We start from the raw sequence: 22,120 nt of genomic DNA, 5'->3' as shown, positions 1-22,120 counted from the left end.
TTGGTCATGAGACCCTCCAAAATTATGTTTTGGATCCCTTGGACTTGGGTTGGAAAGGCAGCAAGGATGTCAGAGTAGAGATTTTTGGGAGGCTCTAATGGAGACTCTGGGAGCAGGGAGCAAGCCTTTTGGGTGTAGGGACATGGCTTTTACTGTGGAAGGGAGGATTCTGGGTCCTTTTGAGATGTGAGAAGCATTTAAGTTTGGGGCATGTTGGGGAAGTGTCAGTTTTGGAGGGTCTTCATTGGGATAGGAAGTAAATGGATCCTCCATACAAGGTGAGGCCCACCCAGTAGTTTACACTCTGGGATGCAGGGAAGGAGGACACCAGCTAGATATAGGGTTACTGGTATGTGTCAGAACGGCACTCAGATAACTACTGAGAAGATAGGAGTGGGAGAGTTCAGGACTGGGGAACTGAGACACAGTCCCCCCATTTCCAGATCTTGCTGGGTAAGGACACATGAGGCAGACTTTTGGGTGAAGAATTTATTGTTCCACCCTTTTGGCCTGGCCAGCCCAGGCTTTTACCAGCAACGGTAGTCAGGATAGGTCTCTGACACAAACTCAGGGTGGACAACATAGTTGTTTCTCCGGGGACCACCAGTCTTCTTGAAGTGACTTGTGTCCCATCTGCAGGGAGAGACAGGTCAGTCCTTCCAGAAACTCTTAATGTCAAGGTGAACATCTGATTCCAATTCCCAATGCTAACCTTACCCCAACATTTTGCTGCTAACACTGACCTCTTGAACCTCAAGTTGTACTGTTTAATTTCTGACATACAATATATACTCCATTAGCTTGACTTCTTACCTTTTACTCCAGGCCCTGAACCCCAGCGCCCTTGACTCAAGTCCACTGCCAACTATAACTCCTCAATGCCTGGCCTTCTTGCCCTCTAGGGTTCTCCATTCCCCTACCAGCGTTGACGTCCCATGGCCCTAGCGCCCTCTGGTGTCGTCTTCCTGTCAGTGCATTGCAGAGAACACCCCCCGCCAACTAGCAGCTTTCCCTGTCCGCCTACCCAACCCCTCGCTAAAAGAACAGTCTCCAGTGTTCGTGTGCAAAAGTGAATGTGTGTGCGCCGGATTTACCTAAGGTTCTGATACGGGTAGTATGACGGCGGGGGAGTTGTAACAGCACATTGCATTCCGGGCCGGTGCTCGTAGGGCAATATACTCCTGGAGAAGGAAGCGAATGGGCTGGGAGAGGTCAGGTCTTTTCATACCCTCGTATTCCTACAGTCCAAACCAAGCACCTAGGCGGCGCTTCAGTTACCGCTCCGGGATCCTCTCCTTCCTTGCCCTTCAAGACTCCAATGCGATACGGCCTCTGGGAAGCTCCCCCTCCCCTCCCCCAGGCCTGGCCTCAGTCTGCACAGGGCAGACTGTGGAGCTTGCTGGATTCTGGGGAGGGTCAGCTGTAGTCGTTGAGAACCTGCAAGTCCCTGGATTCTCGCCGTGGGACAGCGATTTCTCCAGCGTGATGGAAGAGGCAGTGTTTCTGAGCCTCCTAGAGGCTCAAGCACTTTTCTACACCCCTATACCCTTTTGAGTGAATAGTACTCAGTCTTGTACAATGAATCAGGGTCTCTTGGCTTGAGAAAAAGGGCGGGGATCACTGTGAGGTTAGGGACAGTGTTTAGAGCCCACTCTGCACAGCTCTCTAAACTGCCTCAGCCTTGGGGGTTCTCTCAGACTCGGCCGCCTTGTCTGTGGCCAAGGTAGAACGAAGGCTGCACTGCTGCAGTCTGGGCTCCGGCTGGGCACTCTAGCCTTAGTTTTCTTAACAGTAACACACAAGGACGTCTATCCGCAGGGGTGGTGCGGGGCTATGAGACGGTCAAAGTCGCTGTGGTAAAGCGGTCACCATTTTCTCGCTTAGACAGTTCCCAGTAATGACCCCACCCACTACTGACGGTGACTCCAGGCCTAGAAAGAGAGGACATTTCTCTGAGAACACACGGCACTCTGCAGGTTAGGGCCTGTGTCTCCAGAGCCAGGTGTCCAGATAGGGGTCAGGACTGGTAGGTGTGGAAAGAGGATGCGACTGATGGGCGGAGTTTGGGCAGGACCTCCAGAACACAAACAGTTGCTAGATTGACCTTGAGCCCAGTTCAGAATGGATAGGGTCAAGGACTTGGAGTAATCTGGTGCTGGTTCTCCACCTTAGTTGTTAGTTTGCGCTCTGGGGCTTAAGGACTACTGCATACAGCCGACCCCGTAAGTCCACAGAACACGGCTGGAGGCAGGCGCAGAGAAATGGGGCGGGATGGAGCGCATGCACCCCAGAAGGGCGGGGAAGGCAAGGAGTTTTGGGGGCGGAGCCCGGCGGAAGCGGGCGGGTCCCTGCGAACCTTACAGTTGGCTGCTCTGCGCACAAAGGCCGCAGGCTGCGTTCGGTGCCAGGCACCCCAGAGGCGTGGTAGTCCATCCCTCGCAGACAGTAGTGGCGGCCGGAGCAAGGGCTGTTATAACCTTGGAATGGCAGACGGCCCGGCAGCGGGTCGAGGCACCCGTATCGGGGCGCGATCTGCGGCAGCTGCTGGTTCCGGGACAACGAGTTCAACATGTTCATCACTACCTCACGCTCTGAGCTCGCGGGTCCAGAACCCAGAAGACCCAAAGATAGAGTCACAGGAATGGCAAACGGCAAGAATCAGAGACAGTGAGAGGCAGAGACAAAAACAGGGACAGATAGCAGTACAGTTACATCCTCTCCAGGAGCCTCGGCCTCCACCCTGTTCCCCATGTTCCCATCCCACCCTCCTCTGGCTTCTCCCTCCCTCTCAATAACCATTTTCTCCACTGCCTCACCACCTCTTACCGTAGGCATTGAGGAGCTCCGGCTTAGGAGGGTACTCCAAGGGCATTCCTCGAACTACTGTCTCCATCCCGGTCTCCTGGAAGTGCCACACATGCTACCTCAAGCAAGCTCTGACATGGAAAAGTTTCTCCCTTTGGAGGGCCTCCCAGAATACCCAGACCTGTCCCTGGGAGGTGCCTATTCCCATCCCTTAGCAGCTTCCCTACTCTCCCCAGCAGAGTGTTTGGGGCTGTTGCTGGGCAACGCGTTTACTCCGCCTATGGGGGCGAGGCTAGGTGGGGATGGGCTGTGATGTGAAGGGGGGGGTTGACGTGGGTCTCTGACAATTAATGTTTTAGTATTTGCCTTTGATTTTACCCCTCTTTGTCTAACTGGATGTCTGTCTAATAGGGGGCTTTCAATATTGCTTGCCCATCAGAATCACCTGGGTGAACTTGTAAGAAGTTCTAATTTAAAAGGGTTCAGTCAACCATCAGCCTGCAGTTAAGCACCCCTGCTGTAGCCTTGGGCTCTTTCACCTTAGAAAGGCTTGGGCCTGGGACAGGACTCCCTCCTATCTCCCTGTAAGAGTCTCCTATATTTGCAGCTTGTTGTTCTGCTGTTTGCCCTTGCTCACATCACAAAAGAGGGGAAGGTGGAGCAGGGAGACCCAGCTTATTATTGATTCTTTTGCAGCCTGTGTGTCACAGTGGCTAGACCAGATGGGGAGGGGCCACTTGGCAAGCTTCAAGAGGGTAGTATGTCAAGTGCACACCAACCATGTTAGTCACCACAGAGCCAGGTCAGCGATTGGGACTCAAGGGTCTATCACAGCCCCAATCCTCGGCTCTCTTTTCAGCTAAAAATTACAAACCCTAGATTCACAGATGGGGAAAGTCTTGGAGCATTTTTGGTGGGAAAGGACTGAGGAGCTGGTGGTGAAATACAGTCACCACTGTAGGATGTGGTGGTGGTGGAGTGTACCCCAGACTCTAGGCATTTGTAGTGGGTGCAGTAGCTACCTTAGGCCGTCGGGGAAGGCAGATGGCGTACTTGTTCCAGTGGGTGCTGTTATATGGTGCTGTCCTCGTCCTCCAGGGGCTGTATCGGTCATTGCCCAGGTAGCTTGGGCAGTACGTGTCTTCTTCATAATAGGAGTGGAGATGTCAGATAATGTTATTCTTTTCTCCACCCAAGGTCTGGGACCCCCTAGATGTTTCTTCTCTGATCCCTAGCACAAAGCAGATCTTACTGCCCTTCCTCAGGTCAGTGCCCACGCCCAGCCTTACCCCTCAGTACTTGTTCTGTTTTGTTTGATATATAGGCTTACCTCAGGCATGTGTTATCACACCCTGCCTATCACACTTTTCATTTGGCCTTGAGATGCAGCCCATGTCCCACCTAAGGCAGGCTTCTGAGTGAGGTCTGGATCCATTGTGCTAAGCAATTTTTGTCCTGGCTTTACTCTGAATTGGCCAACCTGGAAATGGGTCCTCCTGCCATTTTCTCTCTCTTTCTCTCATTTTCCACATTTAGGTCCAAGGTTTGCCTATTCTGCCTTCTTAAAATCACTTGAATCTGTCCCTTCTCTTACTTCTTCCCCCACCCAGTCATCTTACTCCCTTATCTTTGTGGTGCTTTAACCAGGAGACAATATAATATCATGATTAATAGAATGTATTATGCAGATAGGCTGCCTGGCTTCAAATGTTAGTTCTGCCAATTTATTAACTATGTGTGACCAAGTTAATTTTTCTGTTTCAGTTTACTCAACTGTAAAATGAGAGTGACAGTACTATCATAGGGTTTTTGTGGGTTGGGGATGTAGCTCAGTGGTAGAGCACTTGTCTAGTGTGTGCAAAGCCCTGGATTTGATCCCCATCAATACACACACGCACGCACACACAATATGAACAGAGTTGTTGTGAAGTTTAAATGAGTTAAGCTCTATAAACAAATTAGAACAATGCTTGGCAAATGACAAGCAATTATGATTAGACTACTAGTCTCTTTGCCTTATGTTTGAAATCCTACAATCCAACATCAATGTAGAAGATGTGGTACTTACCCACAAATGGAGATTTGATCAAGACACTACCCGAGTTAAAGCCTTTAACACTGTCGCTTACTCCTAAGCCTGTCATACAAGGTCCTCTGTGATCCACTCCCCAACAGTCTGAAAGAACTCAATGTGAGAGACAAGATGAAAGAAGCCCAAGAGGAAGAGCAGGTGGGTGCGGGGGGCGATGGAGTGTTAGATTTGTAGTTCTGAGTTGTGGGTTCAACATACTGAGTTTGAAGGGTTTGGGTACAGCCCGCTGAAGATGACCATAATTAGATGAAGGAGAGTAGAGTTCTGGTGAGAGGTCAGGCTGGAAATAAAGATTTGGAGTTACAATAATTAAAGCCATAGGTGGGTTAGATAAAATGGCCTTGGAGGAGGGACAAGGAGAGAAGACAGCTCTGGATAGCACCCTGAGGAGCCCCCATGTTTCTACTGTGAGTATATAAGAGACCCAGGAAGGTGAGGCATCAGAGGAGCTGAGGAAAGAAGTAGTTTCAAGGAGTAGAGAGTGGTCAGAAATGTGTAGGTCAGGTCTCAGAGGGTGAAGGCTGAAGAGTCCCAAGGACATGTGTGTGATGATCAACTAAAGTTAGGTCTTTTCTGTCAAAGGAGTTAATGTCTAACTATCATAATGTAGATGCCAGCTAACCTCCCTGAATTGCTGCCTACATGCTTTGTGAAACGTTGCTTGACCTTACAAGGTTCTTTCGGTCAAACAAAGAGCTGTTTACAGCCAGATGTCCTGATCTCAAACTGCTTGCTTAAAGATAAATATTGCCCAAAAGAATTGTTTTGTTCTCCTTGCTTCAAGGTCCCCCTTACCCCACTTGCCCCCTTTTCTAAGTAACCAATCACAAAGATTGTGAACCCAAACCAGTCCATCAGGGTGAGGGGTAAAGAGATAAAAACTGAGCTGATTCCCCACTCAGTGTGTTCCACCTATCAGACTATGGTCTGTGGCTGCACCCTTCTGCAGAGGTAAAACTTTCTTTGATCATTTGGGGATGGCGTTTTTAACATATGGCAATCAGAACCACACAGTACAGGTTTAGTGTTTGTGTGTAGGAGATGAAAACTCCCAACTTCATTCAACAAATACTGATGAAGACAGGTACTTAGGAAGTCCCTTCATAGAAGGGACACAGTTGTAAGTAAGAAAGACTGTTCTTTTGAAATGGACAGGGAGACAGATAAAAAACCTTAATGAAAGGGGAAGGAGAATTGTTCACAAAGTGTTTGAAGGGGGTGAGGAAGTAGAGACAATGAGTACAGATTATGTTTCTGTTATCTTGGCTATGAAGGAGGGGCAGGAAGAAGTTAGAAAGTATTCCATATTAAGGGGAAAAGGTGTGGTAGGGCAGAGGGATGCAGGAGAGATGGAGACAGCTGATGGAGCAGGGTTGCTAAGAAGATGGGAGGAGATGGCACCTGGACCACTTGGAGGAATCTGTCTGGGAGAGGTTAATATTCTCTCCACCTTTCTAGGGCTCTTCCAGGTTTTTTGGTTGGTTGTTTTTGTTTTGGTTCTGTTTTGAGACAGAGTCTGAGTTGAGGCCAGGCTGGCCTCAAACTCCTGGGCTCAAGTGATCTCCCTGCCTCGCCCTCCCAAGTAGCTGGGAGTCCAGGTGCATGCCACTATGCCTAGCTATCTTCCAATTCTATTTTCAGTCAAGGAGCTCCCAAAAGTCTGGGCCTAGGTTGTCTCATTCAGGATGAAGGTCAAGATAGGTGTTTTGGAGACAGTTTGGAGTCAAGGTTGATTAGAGAAGAGGCCTAGGTCATAGGTAGAGATAAGGTTGATGGAGATCAGGATCTAAATTGGATTCAAGTTGGGTGTCATTGTTGGGGGTCACTGCTGGGTGTGGAGAGCAGATTATTAGAAGCCTAGGAGAACTGGACAGAAGCAAGGTGAGATACAGCTTAGTTGCTTTTCCTAAGATGTTTATCTGTAGGCTAAGATTGGCACAGCCCTGGCCACAGAGGAGGAAGATGCAGGACAGCTGCTTCTCCTAAGTTGTTTACGTTACAATGTCACTCCCTTCCCCGAGAACTGCTGCTCCACCCTGGATACCACTGGGTATAAGAGAGTCACTGAAGGATGGGAGGCTTTTGCTTTTGCTTTGGGGGCTTTTGCTTTGGGGAGCTTTTACTTTGAGGCTTTTGCTTTTTGCTTTTGGCTTTTTGGTCTGGGAGGCTTTTGGAAGGGAAAAGAACTGCTGAAGGGAATTGCTAAAGGAGAATTGCTAAAGAGGAATTGCTAGCAAGTCTGAGGGTCAAGACTTTAAGAAACCTAAAGAGAACTTTATACTATACGTAGGCTTTAGAAAAGCTAAGCTAAAGAAAAGCTAAAGAGAATATGGGACAGTGCAAGTCTAGGGCAAAGACTTTAAGAGAGATTATGCTAAAGAAAAGCTAAGAGAAAACATGGGACAGTTCGTGTCTAAGGAAAGAGACTTTAAAGAACAGAAAAGAAGATTTTAAAAGCAAGGTTTTAAAGAAGGCTTTAGAAGCAAGGTTTTAAAGAACTGCAAAGGAGTAAGGCTTTAAAGAATAAAGATAGAGAAAAGAAGCAATGAGGGTTATGCATCTCCACCTGAGCGCCCAACACACCTGGCCCCAACTTTCTGTCTGTCTGTCTATCCTGTGTCTTTTCTGCATCTGCAGTTGCCCCCAGTTAGGCCCCAGTTAGGTTCAGTAATAACCAGGAGCAAGAGAAAGCTTGCTCCAGCTAGGGTCACAGTTGGGTGAAGGGTGAGGCCCTACCTTCATCCTGAGAGAGCCAGTACTTCTCAGGAAAGTAAGGGTGGCCTGATATGGAACTCTTATAGTTGTAGTCCTGTGTAGCACATTTGGCCATCTTCTGTAGGGCGTCTGGATCCACACGGCGCCGCATGGTCTGAGTCAGACCCTGTGCAAAGGGAGAGAGGAACAGTGGCTAGGTGGATGGAGACCCCAGTCTTGGAGCATTGCTTGACCTAGATCCAGTTAGCTAGATAGATTCCTGACCCCCTCCTGATGCCAGAGGATTCTCATGTCAGAACTTGTTTTTTTTCTTTTTTTTTTTGCATAGTCCTGTTTGTTGAATCCCACCCCGACCCCCTTTTTTTTTCTTTTCATTCCAAGGCTAGCACTTGGAGCCAAAACCACTTAGACAGAGTGGTTTTCTGACCTCATTTTTGTCATTTCCTGACTAGGAGGAAACTCTCAGAGGTCAGAGTTAAGTGTTTCTGTCCTTTTTTTCTGGGCTGTATGCTGCCGGTGAGCAGGGCCTGGGTCTCCTCCAACAGGGCCAATAGATCCCTGGCACAACAAGAGCCTTAGGAAACGCTGGCTGTCCTGGGAGTTGTTTCTTGGACTGGGAGGGCTCTCTGGTAATCTGACACCTTGAAGTTGCTGAAGGACAGGGCTGATGGGAAACTTACTTTAAAATTTAATTCCCTGTGTCCAACCTGAGCCTGATTTTGCTGTGGCTCTGACCCTGACACCAGTATTACCCTTGACCCTGACCCTCACTTTTCTCCAATCCTCACCCAACCTTGACTCTTTTTCTTGCCCTTGGTCCAGGTGCTGGGCTTCTCTACTTCTTGGGGTTTACCTCATCTCAGTTCCTCACCCATTGTTCAGCTAGATCTGTGGAACCACACATCAAGGCCTCACTTGAGGCCTCCTTGTCCTCTGATGAGGGCAAATTCCAAATAAGGTATGGACCGATGGGTCTCTGCTGGGAATGGAACTGAAAAGGCAGTTGGGATCACTCACACTTGCCCCTCATAATCTTTTTTTTTTTTGTGGTAGTGGGACTTGAACTCAGGACCTACACCTTGAGCCATTCCGCCAGACATTTTTTTCAAAGGTTTTTTTTAAGATAGGGTCTTGTGGAACCATTTGGCCAGGCTGGCTTCGAACCTCGATCCTCCTGATCTCTGCCTCCTAAGTAGCTAGAATTACAGGCATGAGCCCCTGAGCCTGGTACCCCTTATGATCTTAAGGGCACAGGTTTCTTGTGGCCAGGGCTGAAATGAGATCTGGCTGCTGTCCGTGTTCCAACCACCCTGAAAACTAGTTAGCTCAGGGGTTTCTGAGATCATCTGTGCCCATGGTGTTCCATGGACAGATATGGCAGTCGCACTCCTATAGGGGTAGGGGGTAGAGTATGGAAGGTGTGGGGACAAGAGTCCTGTGACTTAACACTTCCCTGGGGTGCATATACATACATGGGTGAATGTACACACACCCCTATTGCCCAGTTACACACAAACACACACAGATGTATATTCATACATATACAATCAAATATATCCACTCACACACACATACACACACACAAGTATAAAAACAGTCATTCAGAAGAACTAATAAACTTTTCTCTTAGAGGCTTCCCTCAGATGTCTGCAGTTGTTGCTCTTGTTCATGAGTAGGAGACTGAAAGAGCTTAGCTAAGACCCGCAGCCGTGGGTGGACTTTGTCAGTTGTGGGATGATCTGGTTGGATTATTATTATTTGTACAAACTCTAATGTGAGTCTCTGCACAGCTTTCCCTTGGGTTAAAAAGATTCTTCAGAAAAGACTCCTTTGGCCTGAGGGCGATGACCTGTCAGTGTTCTGAGAACATGTATAGAACTGGGTGCTGGGGGTTTTAGCGTTCCGAATTTGGAGATTTCAGTGTGGTACCCAGCCATCTTGTATCCCCAGTTCTGAGATCTTTTTTTTTTTTTTTTGCAGAGGTCAGAAAGATTTTATATGTACAGAAGAGAAGAGAAAGACGGCATATTGGAGAATGCAGGGGGACCCGGAAACCGGTGATCCCTGAGATCTTTGACAAAAAATAAGCCTTGTGACTTTTACAGAGACAGAGGCAGGCAGTCACCCTCTGGTATGGAAAAGAAGAGGGGATTAGTAGGTTTAACTGCTTCTTAACGGGCTTTCAAATAATCCTTACTTTAGCCTTGGTTCTGTCCTATCTTCTGTTCCAGAGAAGCCTAGGATTATCAATTCCTGAGCCTTTTGGAAATTCTGCAGTTTTCAGTTGAATTATATCTTGGATTTCCCATTGCTGGCTTTCTAAGATCTGCTATATCAGTTACTACTTATACTTTCCAGCTTCCAAAATTTTCTTGCCATTTGTCCTTCTTTCTCACCATCCATGTGAGTCTATGTCTTAAATATCCATTTACTGTAGGTTTAGAGGAGGTCTAAATACACATGTGTTCAATTTTAACCCAGAGATTTATAATTCCTTATGTATTCTATATACTAATAAATTACATGTTGCAATCTCTCCGTGTATGCCTTCTTTCTTTAATTTTCCTTATGGTGTCTTTGATGAACAGAAGTTCTTAATTTAAACAAGTTCAATTTATTAATCTCTTCTTTTATGCTTAATGCTTTTTGTGCTCGTTTAAGAAATCTATGCATATTCTCAGATTATGGAGATAACATCTGTATTTTCTTCTAAAAGCTATACAGTTTTACTTTCTATATTTAATGTGTTGGGACTTTCGTTTTGTGTTTGGTGTGAGTTAGCTATTAATTTTACTCTCATCCATCTGGATAATTTCCCCCTGAGTAGTATATCTTTCCTCACAGATTTGTAATGTCAACCAGGCTTGATGTATCTTTTTCCATACCTTTATTGCCCACCATCTTTGTTTAATATTGTTTCCAAATATTTATAGATCTATTTATGATATGTCCTATTTCATTAGTCAATTAGTTTATCTCTACATTAATGCTATGCTTTATGAATTTCCATAACTTTGTAATTCATATATGTTTGGGTAAGTCACCTTTTTCTTCAAATTCATTTTATCTCTTTCTTGGGCCTCTGTTCTTCTCTACAAATTTTAGAAATATCTTGTTACATTCCTCAAAAAATTCTGATGAGATTTTAATCAGATTGCATTGAGTTTTTGTGACAGTAACTCTTCTTATCTCTGAGCATGTTATATTTCTCCATTTAAGTATTTAAAAGATATTAATAAATTTTGTTTTGTTTTGTTTTTTGAGACAGGGTTTCACTATGTAGGTCAGGCCCAGGTTGACCTTGAACTTTTGATACTCCAGCCTGAGCCTCCTCCAAGTGCTGGAATTATAGGCATGTGTCACCACACCGACTCTCAGTAAAGTTTTATGATATTATCCATACAGTTTTGCCCATATTGGTGAACTTATTTCTACTCTTATTTTTTGTTGCTAGAATAAATACTTTTTTTTCCTTTTTTGTGGAGACAGGGTCTCACTGTGTATTCTAGGCTGGACTCAAACTCATGATCCTTCTGCCTTAGCCTCCTGAGTGCTGGGGTTGCAGGTATGTACCACCACGCTTGGCCTAAATTCTCTTATTCTAATAATTTGTATGTTCTATATACATGCATCATCTGTAAATAATTATAGTTTTATTTCTTATTTCCTATCTTTGTATCTTTTTCCTTTTTCTTTTCTTGATGTTCTGGCTAGAACCTCCAGTACAACGTTGACTAGAAGTAGTGATAACGTACATCCTTGACCTGATCCCAATTTGAAAAAAAATTCTTTTAATGTTTAACTAATCTCAGTGATGTTGGTTGTATGCTTTGGGTATATTCTTTATCAAGTTAGGGAAGTTTACTTCTATTTTATGTTTGCTATACTGTTTTTCATTTTCTTTTTTTTTTGCATTACTGGGATTTGAACTCAGGCTACACCTTGAGCCACTCCACCAACCCTGCTTTTTTGTTTTTTTTCCTTTATTCATTTATTCATATGTGCATAAATTGTTTGGGCCATTTCTCCCCCCTGTCCCCCACCTCCTCCTTCTTCCCCCACCCCCTTGCTTCCAGGCAGAACCTGTTCTGCCCTTTTCTCCAATTTTGTTGAAGAGTAGACATAGCAATAATGAGAAAGACATAGCATTTTTGCTAGTTGAGGTAAGGATAGTTATACAGAGAGATTCCTAGCATTGCTTCCATGTACAAGTGTATTACAACCTGAATTGATTCATCTTTACCAGACCTCTTCACTATTTCCCGGTCACCTTTCCATAGTGACCTCTGCTATTTTAAGGTTACTATATTAGCTCCTCTGCAGTGGGGACATCAAACACTTTCAAGTTTTGGGTTTCCTACCTTTCCCTATTCCTCCTGTATGCATTCTCCCCTTAGCGTGTGACCCATGTCTAATAATATTACTGCATTTGTTTTAGATCTAAAGTCCGCATATGAAGGAGAACATACGATTTTTGGCTTTCTGAGCCTGGCTAACTTCGCTTAAGAAGATGTTCTCCAGTTCCATCCATTTACTTGCAAATGATAAGATTTCATTCTTCTTCATCGGTCCTGCTTTCTATGATGATTTTTTCAAGATAAGGTCATGCAAACTATTTGCCCAGGCTGACTTCGAACCTTGATCTTTCTGATCTCTGCCTCCTGGTGTCTGGCTTTTTTTTTTTCTTCTTCTTTTTTAAATCATGAATAAGTATTAAATTTTAGCAATACTATTTCTGCATCTTTTTTTAAATAGCTTTATCTGTGGGCTGGTGGAGTGGCTCAAGTAGTAAGAGCACTTGCCTAGCAAACGTGAGTTCCTTAGTTCAAACTCCAGTGCCTCCAAAAAATAAATAAATAAATTTGTTTTATCCATGTATACTTTAAGTAGCATAAACTTTACTGTTTAAGTGTGCAATTCAAGGATTTTAATAAGTTTATAGAGTTCTTCAACTATCACCATAACCTAGTTTTAGAATATTTCTTTCACTCCTTAAAAGATCTCTCTTACACATTTTGAAATAATTTTGTGGTTTTCCCTTTAAATCTGTTAATGTTATAAATGATAATTATTTTCCTAATGTTAAACTGTGCTTGAATTCATGAGCTATAACTTAACCATCATTAGTTATTTTTTTGAAGATTTTAAAAACTTTTTATTACAATCCATTAATAGCACAAGGTGCTTTCATTTCATTGGTTATTTTTATGCACTACTGCATACAGATTGCTAATATTTTATTTAGGATTTTGACATTTATGCATGATTTCCTTTTGTTATACTGTTGTTGATTAGTTTTAAATCAACTTTTACTGGCTTAATAGAATGAGTTGGGAAGCACCCTTTTTTCTCCTGATTTCTTGGAAGAGTTTGTATAAGATTGAAATAAACTGTTTTTCTTTCTTTTTTTATTTTTTTTGGTGGCACTGGTGTTTGAACTTAGGGCCTCATACGTGCTAGGCAGGCACTCTACCACTCGAGCTAGTCCACCAGCCTTTTTTTTTAAAAATTTTTATTTTATTCATATGTGCATACAATGTTTGGGTCATTTCTCCCCATTTCCCCCACCCCCGTCCTTACCCCCCCCGCCCCCTCCCTCTTCCCCCACCCCCTCGCTACCTAGCACAAACTATTTTGCCCTTATCTCTAATTTTGTTAAAGAGAGAGTATAAGCAGTAATAGGAAGGAACAAGGGTTATTGATGGTTGAGATAAGGATAGCTATACAGGGCAATGACTCACATTGATTTCCTGTGCATGTATGTTACCTTCTAAGTTAACTCTTCTTGATCTAACCTTTTCTCTAGTTCCTGGTCCCCTTCTTCTATTGGCCTCAGTTTCTTTAAAGTATCTGTTTTAGTTTCTCTGCATTGAGGACAACAAATGCTATCTTGTTTTTAGGTGTCTTACCTATCCTCACCCCTCCCTTGTGTGCTCTTGCTTTACCATGTGATCAAAGTCCAATCCCCTTGTTGTGTTTGCCCTTGATCTAATGTCCACATATGAGGGAGAACATACGATTTTTGGTCTTTTGGGCCAGGCTAACCTCACTCGGAATGATGTTCTCCAATTCCATCCATTTACCTGTGAATGATAACATTTCGTTCTTCTTCATGACTGCATAAAATTCCATTGTGTATAAATACCACATTTTCTTAATCCATTCATCAGTAGTGGGGCATCTTGGCTGTTTCCATAGCTTGGCTATTGTGAATAGTGCTGCAATAAGCATGGGTGTGCAGGTGCCTCTGGAGTAACCTGTGTCACAGTCTTTTGGGTATATCCCCAAGAGTGGTATTGCTGGATCATATGGTAGATCAATGTTTAGCTTTTTAAGTAGCCTCCAAATTTTTTTCCAGAGTGGTTGTACTAGTTTACATTCCCACCAGCAGTGTAAGAGGATTCCTTTTTCCCTGTATCCTCGACAACACCTGTTGTTGGTGGTGTTGCTAATGATGGCTATTCTAACAGGGGTGAGGTGGAATCTTAGTGTGGTTTTAATTTGCATTTCCTTTATTGCTAGAGATGGTGAGCATTTTTTCATGTGTTTTTTGGCCATTTGAATTTCTTCTTTTGAGAAAGTTCTGTTTAGTTCACTTGCCCATTCTCCCATTAGTTTTGGGAGAATTTAATTTTTTAAGTTCCCTCTATATTCTGGTTATCAGTCCTTTGTCTGATGTATAGCTGGCAAATATTTTCTCCCACTCTGTGGGTGTTCTCTTCAGTTTAGAGACCATTTCTTTTATTGAGCAGAAGCTTTTTAGTTTTATGAAGTCCCATTTATCTATGCTATCTCTTAGTTGCTGTGCTGCTGGGGTTCCATTGAGAAAGTTCTTGCCTATATCTACTAACTCCAGAGTATTTCCTACTCTTTCCTGTATCAACTTTAGAGTTTGTGGTCTGATATTAAGATCCTTGATCCATTTTGAGTTAATATTGGTATAGGGTGATATACATGGATCTAGTTTCAGTTTTTTGCAGACTGCTAACCAGTTTTCCCAGCAGTTGTTGTTGAAGAGGCTGCTATTTCTCCATCATATATTTTTAGCTCCTTTGTCAAAGACAAGTTGGTTATAGTTGTGTGGCTTCATATCCGGGTCCTCTATTCCGTTCCACTGGTCTTCATGTCTGTTTTTGTGCCAGTACCATGCTGTTTTTATTGTTATTGCTTTGTAATATAGTTTGAAGTTGGGTATCGTGATACCTCCAGCATTGTTCTTTTGATTGAGTATTGCCTTGGCTATTTGTTCCACCAGACTTTTTTGTATTGGCTTTTTTGAGATAGGGTCTCTTGAGCTATTTGCACAGGCTGGCCTTGAACCGTGATCCTCCTGATCTCTGCCTCCCAAGTAGCTCGGATTTCAGGTTTGAGCCATCACCATCTAGTTCAGTAAACTGTTTCTTGAACATTTGGAGGAATATAACCATTTATTTATCTATACTGGGAAGTTAGGTAGTTTCTTTGTGGAATGTTTTTAAATTATTGATTTAATTCTTTAATCTTTATAGGAACATTCAAGTTTTTCTAGTTTTTTGAGATGGATATCGATTTTGTAGCCCAGGCTGGCCTTGAACCCATGATTCTCCTGCCTTGGCCTCCTAAGTAGTTGGGAGTACAGGCATGCATCACTACACACACCTTTCTAATTTTGTTTTTGGTGATACTGGGGTTTGAACTCAGGGCCTTGGGCTTTCTAGGCAGCTACTCTACCACTTGAGCCACTCCTCAACCCTTTTGGCTTTAATTATTTTTCAGAGAGGGTCTCACATTTTTGCCTGGGCCTACCTGGACTGTGATCTTCCTATTTAGGACTCCTGCATAACTGGGACCACAGGTGCTTACCACCAGCTTATTGCTTGAGATGGAGGTCTTAATAACTGTTTACCTGCCTGGCCTTGAACCTTGATCCTCCCAATCTCTGTCACCTGAGTTGTTAGTTTTGTAGACATGAGCCACTGGTCCCAGCCTGTAATTCTTCTTTAACAGGGTTGGAAAATTTTATTTTTCTAATACTTGTTCATCTGTTTTCAAATTTGTTAGAATAAAGTTGTTCAGAACATTATTTTCATTTCTTCTAGATTCATGATTAGAAACTTCTTTTGTCTGTGCCTTATCTTTTTTTCTTGATTAATCTACAGATTTGTTTATTTTATGAATCTTATCAAAGAATCAACTTTTTGATTGTTGGTCTTGTTGAATCTTTGCTTTCTAGTTAGCTTTTGCTCTTATTTTCATTATAATTTTATGATTTCTCTTCACTTATTTTGTTTTTACACCCTTGTTTCTTAAGTTTGAAACTCTTCTCATTAATATTTTGCTTTTTTCCCTTTTCTTAAAGGATTTAGGTTTATATACTTTTCTTTTCAACCTCTGTTGTACTCCACAAATTTTGATACGTACTCCTTTCAGTTTTGAGTATTTTTCTATTTCTGTTTAGATATCTTATTTGACCTGTTATCTAGCATGGTAGTCTTGTTGTATTTTGTTTTAAAATGTCTAAGTGTCCTACTTATCTTTTTGTTGTCCATATGTAACCTAAGTGCATTGAGGTTAGGAACAGTTGTGTTGTATGAGGTCAGCCTTTGAACTCTGCTAAGGTTTTCTATATGGCGTCTGCTTAATCAGTTTTTAATCTTGTGATTTAATCAGTTTTTAATCACAAGCATTCCTTGTGTGCTTCAGCCTGTAGTCGTTGGGGTGGAGGTCTGAATTCTACTTATGTTCCAAATACCAGGTGTATTAATTATGTTTTCAAGTGTTTTAGGTCTTTGCTCTTTTTTTTTTTTGAGGGGAGGGGTGTCTGGTTGACCTATCAGTGATGTGTTGAAATCTAATTGCCCTGATTTGATCACTACATATTATACTCACCTATTGAAATATCACACTGTACCCTGTACATTTGTCTCATTAAAGTAATAATCCTAAAAAGTCCAAAAGAAAAATCAAATGTGGTGATTTTGTCAACTTTTCTTTCTAATGATTCTACTAGATCAATACAAATTTAGAATTATATCTCCCTGGCAAATTGAAGCTTTGTCATTTCTGTAGTGATTCATCTAATAAATGTGAGTACTACATCTGAAAGTCTCTTATCTGTTATTTAGTAGCTTACTCAGATTTTGTGTGTGTGTGTGTGTGTGTGTGTGTGTGTGTGTGATACTGGGGTTTGAACTCAGGGCTTACACGTTGAGCCACTCCACAAGCTCATTTTTGTGAACTTTTTTTTTTTTTTTTGAGATAGGGTCCTGGAAGAACTATTTGTCTGAGCTGGCTTTGAACCATGATCCTCCTGACCTCTGCTTCCTGAGTAGCTAGGCTTACAGGTGTGAGCCACTGGTACCCAGCCTTCAGATTTTTGTTACTGTTATCTGTATCAATCAAATTTGGATCAGAGAAGCAGAACCACTGTGAGTGATACAGCATAAGGAATTTATTTGGGGCATTATATTTTACATAATAGTGGGAATTCGTTAGGAACTCTGCAAGGCTGTTATCTTTGCAGCTGTTGTGAGCCTAGTCACTAAATGGAAGTCAAAAAGAACTAGACGTGATGTGGGGAAGAAGGCAAACTGGCATCCATGAGAACAACTAGAACCAGTCTACAACCTGTATGATATGGATGGGCCTAGGAGAAGCTGATGCCCTTTGCCATGGAGCCGCACACACATCTGTCTCGGGGCCCAAAGTTGAAGGAGGAGTTGCTGAGGGAGTTGTGGGAGATGCTGCCCTGTGCCATTAAGGTGACCTACTAAATCAGCAGCATTGTGCGTAAACTGACCACAGTGCGTGTACGCTACTCTACATCAACTTCCTCCATCCGTCCCTCCCTCCTTCCTTCCCTCCCTCTCTCCCTTCCTTCTTTCCTCCCTTTCTTCCCTCTTTTTTTCTTTTCTCTCTCTTCTTCTTCCTCCCCCACCACCTCATCCTTCTCCTGTCCTCCTTCTTTTCTCTCCTCTCCTTCCTCTCTCTCTATGAAACTAGGCTGGCTTCAAATTCATGATCCTCCTGCCTCAGCCTTCCAAGGGCTGGAATTCCAGGTGTGTATCACCACACTCTCCTGACCCTCTGTCAAGAGTTAAAATGGCTGATCTTTCATTTATGTCTATAAATTTCTCTTGTAGCCAGTTGGGAGCTACTTAGGGAAGTGAAGTCTGGGGCACATAGTTCCAGCTAGTTGACAGTACAAAAGATACAAAATCTTGTACCTTCCTTAGGACAACGTGAGGATCTTGGAACACCTTAACTCTGTCCTGTTCTAACTTATATATGACTTTTTTCTAATAGATAAATTCTTTCTTTAAATATTACAAATGAAAAGCCACTATAATCATTTTCTAAAGACGTTTGCTTAAATTTGGCTGCTTATCAGTTTCTTACAATTCCTTCTTGCATCTTGAACTTTCCTGCTGTCATTATTTTTCTTCTCCTCAAAGTATATACATATTTGGTGGTACTGGAGGTACCCTGGAGCACTCTACCAGTCCTCAAAGTAGGTAGTTTAGAAGTTCCCTTATTATAGAGTTATAATTATTTTCTTTTAATTTTTTACTGCACTAGGGATTGCTAGGCAACACCCTCAACCCAAAATTTTAGTCTTAATCTTTCTTCTTTTATTTGGCAGGGAGGTTGAGACAGGGTCTTGCTATGTAGCTCAGGCTGGTCTTGACATATACAGATGTAGCTTAAGTTGGCCTCAAACTCACAGTCCTCCTACCTTAGCCTCTTGAGACTGGATTATAGGTATGAACTACCATAGCTGACTTCCTTTCCTTTTGTCTTTTTTCTTTCTTTCTTTTTTTTTTTTTTTTGGCAGTGTTGGGGATCCAACCCAGGGGCTCATTCATGCTAGGCAAGTGCTTTATCACTAGCTACACTCTCAACCCTGTTTCATTTTCTTATATCTCTTATTGTGAGCTTATGTTTGGTCGGTCTCACTCTGCAGGATACCTAAAAACTTAACATTGAGAATGTTTTTTACCATAGAAGACACACATTTGAGTGTGTGTGCGTTGGGGGTGGCAGGGAACCAGAGACGCTGAAACATTCTTTTTCAGTTTGCAATTCATAGATTTAGTTCCTCTACCTTGCAGCCAGCTTATTTGCTTAAACTCTGACTTGTAGAGAGTGGCTTGGCATCTGTCCTCAGGCCAGTCTTGTCTTCTTCAATGTGTTTGTTACCTCCATGACAGTCCAAAACAAAATAAAAATTAATTTTTTGCAATACTTAGTTCTGTGGGGTTTTGTTTGCTTTTGAGACAGGTCTTGCTGTGTAGCTCAGACTGACTCCAAACTTGCATTCCTCCCGCCTCAGCTTCCTGAGTGCTGGAATTACAAGCATGTACCATTAAGCTCAGCTAGACCTCATTGTTTTGAAGCAGAAGGGCCTTTCAGACTGTCAGTCACACTACCAGTGCCAAGAATGCAGAAGCTTTTCCCTCCTTCTTATTTCCATTGCCATCCGACTTTCACTCCTTTCCATGTATTATCCTGCCGGGTTAGCAAGCATTCCTGCATCTAAAAGATCTCTTTCTGTGTTGGCAGTGTTGACACTGACCTTTGTCAGTAGTACTGTCTTTACTGGTTCCTCTTTGCTCTTTCCTCCTTCTTTTTGGTCATAGTTCTGTCTCCTAGTATGGTTCTTCTTGCCTTATTTAGTGTTTGAATATTGATTTTTTTTTTTTTTTGTGGTACTGGGGTTTGAACTTATGTGAGGCAGGCACACTATTACTTAGTCACACCTCCAGTCCATCTGATCTACTTGTCAAAATTCCCTCCCATTGAGTATAGAAATGTAGGCAGGTATTCTCATATTTTGCTTGTGGGAGTATAAATTATTATATATATTATGATAGCAATTTGGGTTATATATCACAAGTTTTAAAAATGTTCACATGCTTTCTTCCAACAATTTTATGTCTAGGAATTTATCCTAAGGAAATAGTTGAAGGTATGCACAAATATATATATATATATACATACACACACAAGAATGATTATACCGGCAAGTTTTTATAAGCAATATGAATTTCTGATAAAATTCCTCAAATAATTATGGTACGTTCATAAAATAGAATACTATACAGTCAGTAAAATTACATTATAGAATATTTTTGATGTAGGAAAATGTACCTGATACATGGCTATGTGAAAATACAAGATTGAACACATTAGCACAAGGTGTTCCCACTTTTTCAAAAAGAAATTGCTTCCTAAAAGGCATATAAGGATATGTTATGGGCTTGGGATGTAGCTGCGAGGCAGAGTACCTGCCTGACATGTGTAAGGCCCTGGATTTGGTTCCCAACACTGCAAAAAACCTAAAGGAATGTATTAAATTTTTTTGCAGTACTGGGCTTTGAACTCAGGGCCTTAGTGCTTAGTAGGCAGGTGCTCTACCACTTGAGCTATATCCCTAGCCTTTTTTTGCTTTAATTATTTTTCATATGGGGTCCTGCATTTTTGCCCATGACCAGCCTGGACCACTTCCCTCCTATTTATACCCCTTGTAGTGCTGGGATGATAGATGTGCACCACTACACCCAGCTTACTGGTTGTGTGTGGGGGGGGGGGGGTCTTGCTAACTTTTTATCTGGGTTAGCGTTGAACCACTGCCTCCTGAGCAGCTGAGATTACAGCTGTAAGCCCCATGTTTAACCTTAGTAGTTATTCTGAGTAGCGGGATTGTGGCCCTTTTTTCCTTATGGTTCTCTGAGTTACTGCCATTTTCTGCCTTTTCTGGTTTGCTTATTTTATTTTTTAATTTTTGAGTCACAATCTCACTGGGTGGTGCAGTTTGGCCTGGAATTTGCTGTGTAGCTCAGGCTGGCTCCAAACTTGTAATCCTCCTGCCTCACCGGAGTGCTGGGATTACAGATATGCACCACTGCATCTGGCCATTTTCTGAATTTGGCATATATTTATTTTGTTGTTAGATAAATTCTATTACTTTATAAATTTCCTAGTCACAAATGCCTTTGTCACTGCCACAACCACTTATTTCCCATCCTCATCCTCCTTCCTTTTTCACCCCTCACTGGTCTTCCTGTCCTCAGCCTCAACTGCTCCAATTCCAAGGAGCCTTCTATCCATGCTCCTCACCTAGCCTGAGGGTCCTTCTTGGTCCACAGGCACCTGTCCTAACAGTTTCAGCCCCAAGGCTGCCTTTTCTCAGGACTCTTTGTGGGAAGTCCCCTTCCCTTGGCCACTCATCCAGCAGACCTTTCAAGTCCTGAAAGTGCTCCTGTCAGCATGTGCTCTGTTGCGTGCATGGTTCAGGCTGGGGGACCCAACTTTATCTGTTTGCTGTGAGCTCCTCAAAGATGGGGGCCGGCCCTTCTTTTCCTTTCTACCCTGGGTGCCTACACATGAAGATACTCAGCAAAGTTTTGTTGGCTGTACACACAGGCAAATTCTCTTAGGTAGAATCAGTTAGACTCCCAAATCTCCTCTCCCTTTGGTGAAAGCTGCACAGACCCTCTTGGCCACTCGTCTCCAAGCACAGACACAAGGAGATAGTGCTACATGTGCATTAAGATGTGCTATGGAATGTTTTCTGGTATATTCCACAGGCAGTCAGAGGGCCTTTGCACTTTCTCATCACTCTGTCTGGAACTTTCAGCTCTTTACAGTGCTAGTTCTCCTGCATCTTTCCAGTCTCAGCACAAGGTCACCTTGAGAGAAAGAGGTATTCCATAATCTATATAAGCAAGCTCTCCCTTTCCATCTCTGTATTACCCTGTTGATTGCTTGTTTATTACTACCTTCCTATCTGGTATAGTTCCAGGAAGGCAGGAGCCTACACTACCATTGTAAATTCTGTGCCTAGGCAAATGAATAAAACAGACAGACAGACAGACACACACACACAACTACAAATAATTACAAACACATAGTGACAACCACATCCCAGTCATCCAGACACAATTACACACTTTATCCTGCCCTGCCCCCAACCCCCACTTACCGGGGTCACAAACTTGTTGGCCTCCCAGGCCCACAAAGGTGGGTCCTTGTAGACCTCCTTAATAGAGGTGGGAGCCCTGTAGGAGTCACTGTAGGTACTGATGGGGATCTTGGTCTTATGGGAGAAGAGGAACATGGTGGGGTCTTTGGGATGCTGTGGTGGGCTTTATCAAGGACTCCTGCTGGACATCAGTGATCTCCCTCTGCAGCCCACACCTCCAGCTGACAGCTGCCCCTGGCTGCTATGACCCCCTTCTGTGGAGGAGCGCTCAGCTGCCCTTTCCCACAGCCTTCCTGCTCCCACCCGACCTGGCTTCCCCCTCCAGGATGGGACTGCCCATTATGATATCACCCAGTCAGCCCCATCCCTGGGGAAGGTGAGGTTGTCTAATTTCCTCTCTACCTCCCACTCCTTCCTACCTGAAGCCCCTAAAAGAGCCCAGTTTCCAAGAGCTCAGAGGTCCCCTACAGACCCAGAGGCCAGGCTCCTCATTTTGTTGGAGAAGCAGAGGTTCTGCGGGGTTTTGACTCACTTAGGATCTCACA

At 43.3% G+C, this 22,120-nt stretch overlaps 1 protein-coding gene and 1 long non-coding RNA gene across 6 annotated transcripts; one reads left to right on the top strand and one right to left on the bottom strand.

Annotated features, from left to right (window-relative positions):
* Positions 1-483: 483 nt before the first annotated feature.
* On the bottom strand, positions 484-22,110 carry Spmip6 (sperm microtubule inner protein 6). Of its 5 annotated transcripts, none has more exons than XM_020170201.2 (7): positions 21,576-22,110; positions 7,634-7,778; positions 3,828-3,949; positions 2,827-2,902; positions 2,357-2,591; positions 1,095-1,181; positions 484-633 (listed from the first exon to the last, which is right to left on the bottom strand). In XM_020170201.2, the coding sequence occupies exons 1-7, from the start codon at positions 21,708-21,710 to the stop codon at positions 528-530; spliced, it is 906 nt and encodes a 301-aa protein (XP_020025790.2). In that variant the 5' UTR covers positions 21,711-22,110; the 3' UTR covers positions 484-527. The 5 variants fall into 5 exon arrangements, with proteins under 5 accessions (XP_020025790.2, XP_073907684.1, XP_073907686.1 ...); XM_074051583.1 differs by lacking the exons at positions 7,634-7,778; positions 21,576-22,110 and adding exons at positions 4,874-4,990; positions 5,096-5,439; XM_074051585.1 differs by lacking the exons at positions 7,634-7,778; positions 21,576-22,110 and adding exons at positions 4,874-4,990; positions 5,096-5,439 and having other exon boundaries at positions 2,827-2,899.
* Positions 5,747-10,113, top strand: LOC141415409 (uncharacterized). The gene is made up of 3 exons (XR_012440388.1): positions 5,747-5,848; positions 8,435-8,570; positions 9,593-10,113. It is a non-coding gene; the product is annotated as an uncharacterized lncRNA (long non-coding RNA).
* Positions 22,111-22,120: the final 10 nt, after the last annotated feature.

The sequence above is a fragment of the Castor canadensis genome, chromosome 13 (genome assembly GCF_047511655.1).
Source record: "Castor canadensis chromosome 13, mCasCan1.hap1v2, whole genome shotgun sequence".
NCBI lineage: Eukaryota > Metazoa > Chordata > Mammalia > Rodentia > Castoridae > Castor > Castor canadensis.
The sequence above is the reverse complement of the archived record's forward strand: the minus strand, read 5'-3'. Positions and strand labels throughout refer to the sequence as shown.